At 38.7% G+C, this 3496-nt stretch overlaps 1 protein-coding gene across 1 annotated transcript in view; it reads left to right on the forward strand.

The window, feature by feature from the left end:
- epb41l4b (erythrocyte membrane protein band 4.1 like 4B) overlaps window positions 1-3479 on the forward strand; it is an 18661-nt gene extending 15182 nt beyond the window's left edge. The window contains exons 17-23 of the mRNA XM_019270528.2: window positions 391-512; window positions 610-723; window positions 808-863; window positions 953-1105; window positions 1240-1360; window positions 1503-1636; window positions 2881-3479. Of these exons, the coding sequence (XP_019126073.1) occupies window positions 391-512; window positions 610-723; window positions 808-863; window positions 953-1105; window positions 1240-1360; window positions 1503-1636; window positions 2881-2944 (764 nt within the window). The 3' untranslated portion in view covers window positions 2945-3479. The remainder of the gene's footprint in view (window positions 1-390; window positions 513-609; window positions 724-807; window positions 864-952; window positions 1106-1239; window positions 1361-1502; window positions 1637-2880) is intronic.
- Window positions 3480-3496: the final 17 nt, after the last annotated feature.

The following is a 3496-nucleotide window of genomic DNA, read 5'->3' on the forward strand; positions in this document are numbered from 1 at the left end:
TATAAAAAAATAAAAAATTAAAAGTCAAGTATTTAAAAATATAAACAATATAAATATATATACAATATGTTTTAAAATGAAAAGAACTAAACCATTTATGCAGAAATACACAAAGTATTTACCAGGTAATGTGCAAATGTTCACCGAGGTATACAGAATATAAAATTGAAGATATTTATCAAAATGAAGTCGTCCAAAAGATGTAAAATAAAGAGTGTGTGTTAATGTAACGCAGAGAGTCAGTAGATCCTATGTGAGTGGCAGACAGGAAAAACTGTTCTTGTGGCATGAGGGTGAGACAATTTATTTTACAATTTGAGCAGCACAAACGTTATGCCATCAATGCAGCCTATAATGTGTTGTTTTCCCATTAAACTTTGTGTGTATTAGAGCGTCGAGAACGTCCTCCCTGCACTGCAGATGAGTTGGAAATCTCTCAGTCTCTGCTCAAGGCTCTGGAGTCAGAAAGTGATTCTCCCCCGTGGCCTTCGCTGCACGTCAACATGGACAAGGTCAGTCACGTTTCCTACACACTTGTTGTTGTCCTGTTCGGCTCACAATAAGATCTTCCCAGAGTTTCTTTACTTTCCCTTCCTGCTCTTCTGCCAGGGAGAGGAGAAGCAGCTGTCTGAAAAGTCTCTGCACCCTCCTGCCTCCCCAGCGATGCTCCCAGACCACCTGAAGTGTAACATCCTCAAGGCACAGATGGAGGCAGCTTTCAGGGTGAGTACCAAACCTCCACCTAATCATCTAAGCCTTGTGTACAGTGTAACTAACATCAGCATCTGCTTCTCCTCCACCATGAAGAAGGAAGCCCCGACAACGCCTAGGGTGAAGAACTCAAATGAGATCCTCAAAGACAGGCCAGTGCCCACATCTCGTCTTCACGTGCTTACACGTTTCTGCACGTGTATTTAAGACTAACTCTCCCTGTGATGACTCTGCTTTTCAGGTATCAGAGCTCGTCACAAGATTCAGCTGCATCTAGTCTGACTGCAGACAAGACGCCACATCGGCAAGACTGCAACCAGACGCCAGAGACACTGCAGTCCAAAGTCAACACGAGCTGCACCCGCAGAAAACGACTGGTCAGACAGTTCAGCTTGTGAGTACATGTCACCTTTGATTACTGTTGAAGGGCAGAGCTTCCCATAAGAGGGGAAATTGCACTCTGGAATTGAATACTCTACAAAGCACTTGAAGCAAAAAAGCAATGCTATCTCTAATCTTGTTCATCAGTAACCATGAAGATGAAGATAATCTCCCAGAAGCACTTGCAGCCATCTCCTCCCAGAGTACAGGAAAATCAGGATCTACCAGCTCATTGGACAAACAGATACAGCCGTCCATATATCCACAGGTAACACACTTTCACACACAGCCATTAAAGCTTGGCTAATGCTCCGCACTCCACTTATGTGGGATTAATTCTGTCTTTCTGAATTACCTGTAAGTAAACAGAGGAATGTCTGTGTCTTTGTATACATCGATCTGTATTCCAGGTGGATAATATGCCAGCACTGGAGCTGGGTAGTCCATGCTGTCCCTCTCCTTCGCCTTCTCCCCATCTCTCACCTTCTTACTACCGTAGCTCCATCCCTCACCTGGCCCCTTACCTTGCTACCCATAATGACAGGTAACATACCTCAATTCTCCATGTTCTCAAATTTAAGGAAGCATTTTGGGAGCATCCTGAAGGCATAGTGGTTTAGATTACCATATAACTAGGGCTGCAACTAATTAGTTATTTTCATTATCGAATAAACTGCCGATTATTTTCAAATCCGTTAGTCTCTAGTTCTCTGAAATGCCTGACGAAATGTCTTTTCTCTTGTCTGACCAAGAGAAGAACTTGATATTCAGTTTACTATCATATATGACAAAGACAGAGAATCCAATCTTAACATTTGAGGAGCTGGAAGATGAGGTCATGCATTTTTGCTTAAAAATGCACTCAAACAATAAATCAATTATCAAAATAATTGATTTAATACAGTTTCCTATCCCTCTCCCATCATGTCCTGTCTGTATCTTCTCTGTCACTGTCCAATAAAAGCAAAATGGCAAATAAATATTCTTTTAAAAAGTATTTTGGCAGAATCCTAGGAGTAAACGTTTTGATATTTATTTCATTTAGAAAGCTGTTTATATGTCTTAACGAGATATTAATGTATATACCTTTTCATACTGTGTGATAGTTTTGCAAACTAAAGCCAACACAAAGTAGCCACATATTTGGTGAAAGAACAGAGTATGACTTACGACACCAGTTATACCATAACATTTGTGGATTTGTGCAACAAACAAACCGCACACTTAACCTAATACTGGTTACAGATGAGATAGCAGTAGATAGCAGCTGCAGCTAATTGTTGACACAGGACTTACAGTTAACTGTTACTGCTAAATGTTACAGTTAACTAATGACATAGCAGTAAGTGTTACAACTGATGAGATAGCGTACTTTTTCCTGGTCCCTGTTAATGAAAACTCAATTTCAAAGCTTGAACATCTGAGTATTTGAATTTCTCATATCACACAAATAAGACAACAACTAAATGTAATCATAATGGCAAAAAATAAGTAGCACAAAAAAGTTCATCTCATAAATATAAGATAAAATTGCTTTTACATAGCTAGTTTAGCGTTTATCTAGCTTAGTAGAGTAGCAGTAGCAGCAGCCCCTGACTCGTTGAAACCATGTGATGTGGTTAATTACATATTTCTGAGTATTTAATTAATGAATTATTTCATAAAATATCTTATTAGTTTAACTGAAAAAGAACATTTGAATTAAGTTTGAATGAACTGAAAACAGGCATAATTGTGCAGCCTTATATTTTCTCATGGCATGAGGATTTTATCTTTCTCTCTTTGTAGTGGAGAGGAAATGAGGTTGGACAGAGAGAAGATCCTAAGAGCCCTCCTGATGACAGAGCTCTGAGACCTTGACGACTGACCTCGGCTGTGACATTATCATCATCATCAGGTGCAGCACACCTCGCATTAAGTGAGGGAAGTGGAAGCAGAAGACCCAAAGTCATTGGCTGCAATCAACATTTGTACATGTGCATAATACATTAAGCAGCTATAAATATATATTTACATAAATGCAATTGTTATATTTGCTTAATTGTTATTTTAGAAGGACGATTCTTTATATCCATCAAACTGTAAAAACTATAAATGAGACCCAAATGATTAACTCACACACACACACACACACATTACAGATAAGCTACAGATGTAACTGGTGCTGCCTGCATGATAAATATGTTACATGATGAAATATTTATCTGATTTGATTTGGGGTTTACGTTTAAGTTTATATGTGATTTCTTCAGCAGTGTGTCCATGCTGTTGCCTAAACTGTGTTTCAGACATTGATTCCTAAACTAGGCAGAAGTCAAATCACTTTCAAGTCAGTTTGTTCAAAATGTAAATAGACATTGTAATTAATACACCGGCAACAAGAACAGGAATTGTAAATGCTTAC

This window comes from Larimichthys crocea, chromosome XIII, assembly GCF_000972845.2.
Source record: "Larimichthys crocea isolate SSNF chromosome XIII, L_crocea_2.0, whole genome shotgun sequence".
In the NCBI taxonomy this organism is placed as follows: Eukaryota; Metazoa; Chordata; class Actinopteri; family Sciaenidae; genus Larimichthys; species Larimichthys crocea.